The 2,941-nt window shown below is 48.6% G+C and overlaps 1 protein-coding gene across 1 annotated transcript in view; it reads right to left on the reverse strand.

The window, feature by feature from the left end:
- Positions 1–557: 557 nt before the first annotated feature.
- ptchd4 (patched domain containing 4) overlaps positions 558–2,941 on the reverse strand; it is a 30,465-nt gene continuing 28,081 nt past the window's right edge. The window contains exons 3-4 of the mRNA XM_087176310.1: positions 813–2,391; positions 558–618 (exon numbers count right to left, since the gene is read on the reverse strand). Of these exons, the coding sequence (XP_087032436.1) occupies positions 558–618; positions 813–2,391 (1,640 nt within the window). The remainder of the gene's footprint in view (positions 619–812; positions 2,392–2,941) is intronic.

Here is a 2,941-nt window from a genome sequence, read left to right on the forward strand (position 1 = left end):
ATAAACCTCGACAGTTCTATTCACATAATGCAATGTGCAAGATAATTCTTCATAATGGACACAGTGTATGCCATCTGCCCAGTTCAGCTGTTCAGCTGTTTGTCATGTTAGAGAAAAGCATGCAGTGTGCTTTCGGTCCACAGTTTCTCTCTTTCCACAGAATTTGGTTTTGTTATCAAGGTGTGAGGAGTAAGGTGCGTGCACAGTCGTCTTGTGCACAGGTATAATCTGCACACCTTTGTATCATCACCCTAAGCACTTTCACCAACAGACTGCTATGCTCCTCACTCGCTGTGTTTGAGGTAAGGGGCTGCAGGAGATGAACATAGAATTGCTAATATTGAAATGGACTAACATACTGTGTGTTTAGAATTTACTTACAGATTTAGCAAGCATAGGTTCTGGCAATTAACTTGTTTTTTTAAATTCCAAATAGTTGGGAAAGAGCTTTAGAACCATGAGCATGTTGCAGTTTGTGCAAATGAGATACACTGTCCAGACTGAAGGACTGAATGACTGACCAGTGGGGCTGCGCTCTACTCTGGCCAGCTTAGCTGCTATTCGTTGGGAGTGACGAGTGCCCACTCCTCAGGGGACATATCGGACTCCCCTGCACCTCTAGAGGCGCCTAACAATTGGAGAACACCTCTCATCCACCAATAACTTTGACGGATACCCACTGATGTGCACTGCTAAAATTACAGACTACTCAGACGTTTGTCACATGATCAGGATTCTCCCTGACTTCAATGCACTCTATCTCCTCCCTTTCTCTTTCCCTCTCCCTCTCCCGTTCCCTCTCCCTCTCCCGCTCTTTCCGCTTGGCCCGTTTCTTTTTCTTGTGTCTCTTTTTGGAGGGCGGGAAGAAGGTCAGGAAGACCGGCAGGATGACGAAGCAGTGCAGCACAGTGCAGCCCGCAGTGAGGAGGGAGCACTTGAACAGTGTGTAGGTCAGATTGGAAGGCACAAACACCAGGGGCATGATCCCGATCACAAAGCAGGATGTGTTCTGCAGGATGGCGGCCCCGTGCTCCTCCAGTGCCAACTTGATGCACTGCGTCCTAGTGTGCTCGGTGGCCAGCACAAAAGTGTACAGGTGTGGTGCACAGTGATCCATGGCGAAGTTGAGGGTATAAATAAGGCACAGGATTGAGATGCTGTCCATGCCAACGTTCCAGAGGGTCATCAAACCCAAGACACCCAGCTCCACGGATGTGACCGTGAGGATGAGCCAGAAGTTCCCCAAGGGGTTGATGACCAGGAAGAAAGTGAGGATAAGGATAGTGAGCACACTGAAGCCTGAGGTCAGGATGGGCGAGATGACGGAGGAGCTGTAGCGGTCCATGAACACGAATGTGGGATTGAAGGCAATGAACTTGATGCTGTTGATTAGCATCAACGGACGAAGCTTCTCTAGAAGCTCCACCACCTCCTCGCGCTTCTTCTCTGTCGTCCGCGCCACCAAGTACATCCGCGAGGCAATGATATCGTACTCGTCAGTCTCACGGTTCTTGGAGAATATGATGTCCTCGGTGAAGTGCTGGTACTCCGGGCTGCGCAGGAAGGAGCCTTTCAGGATGGAGATGAAGTCGCTCTTTGTTGACGCACTGACGTTGACCACCCGCAGGTAGTGGAAAAAGTTGTCCATCCAGGAGATCTTGTTAAAGCCATGACTCAGGGTCTTCAGGTGCTCCTGCACCGTGGAGTTCCAGTACTCGATGGGCTCGTAAATGTAAAACCCGATCACAGGACTGTAGTTACTGAAGTATTTCTGCTGGGTCAGAGCATACGAAACGCTCGGAGAGTTACTGGCCAGCAGGTTGACGATATTCGACCCATCACTGATTTGTAAACATCCCATGAATGAGAAGGAGGCGTAGATGAGATAGAGAATGACGACAAAGGGTTTGACATAAGTGTTGGTAATCCACTCTGTGTAGTGCTCTCGCAGGAAGTGCTGGATGAAGTGATTCTGGTAGGGGACACTGTCGTGGTGCGTGGACAGGTCATGGCCGTCACTCATCATGGTTTTAAACCAAGTGGGCTGCCGGTCCAGATACTCCACCGAGGGGATTTTACAACAGAAAACGCTGTGGTAGCGGTTCTGCTCCAGCTGTCCGGCAAACACCAGGCAGGAGCCGTAGAAAGAGAAAACGTAGAAGTAGTTGACCAGTATGGCGACGCACATGCTCTGGCAGAAAATTTTCACCGACTCGATGTTGGTGAAAGGGCTGGCACCCATGCCGAAGGTGATGATGTAAAGCGAGCTGGTCATGGTGTAGCACACCATCACGTCGGCAAAAGCGTCCGCCACGCGCTCCTTGAAGGGGAGGTTTTCCCTCGTTCTCCTCCAGCCAGCTAGCAGCTCGAACACTCCTTTGGTTCCATGGCCTGGAAGAAAAGAGAGAGAGAGCTGTGTTAACACTGTGCACATCCAAAATGACAGTCTGGAAAGCTGTTCTGTTTGCATCATATGATCATTCCTGGGAAGACAAATGGTCCATGTCTCAGCAGGATTTCAGATATTTTGTTGTACCATTGCATGATGAATAGGACGTGCAACCAAACTGCCAATGCTTTGATTATCTGTGACTTTACATGTATGTTTTGTTGTAAAGCAGGAAGAATAATTTTCTTATGATTTTAAAGAATTGTTTCAGGCACCCTGGCTTCTGGAAGTCCTGTTCATTTCCTGCATAGACGATGAAAGGGGAGAAACTATTTCAAAGGCTTGAAGGGCATGAAACTCTCCTGGTTGAATCATCAGTACAAAAGAGCTTTGTTAAAAGACATCAAAACAACTTTAGTATTACAAGGCAGATTAACATACATTGAACATCCTTGGCCCCGCACAGGAACACCCACCCACCCAAGCACACTGTTCGCTTATCTGTAAAATGCCAGAGCTGCATTTCTGAGTGTGAGTGTGTGTGTGTGTGTG

The sequence above is a fragment of the Seriola lalandi genome, unplaced genomic scaffold (assembly GCF_002814215.2).
Source record: "Seriola lalandi dorsalis isolate HSWRI2012SDOR001 ecotype SW California unplaced genomic scaffold, Sedor1 jcf7180002054544, whole genome shotgun sequence".
Lineage (NCBI taxonomy): Eukaryota > Metazoa > Chordata > Actinopteri > Carangiformes > Carangidae > Seriola > Seriola lalandi.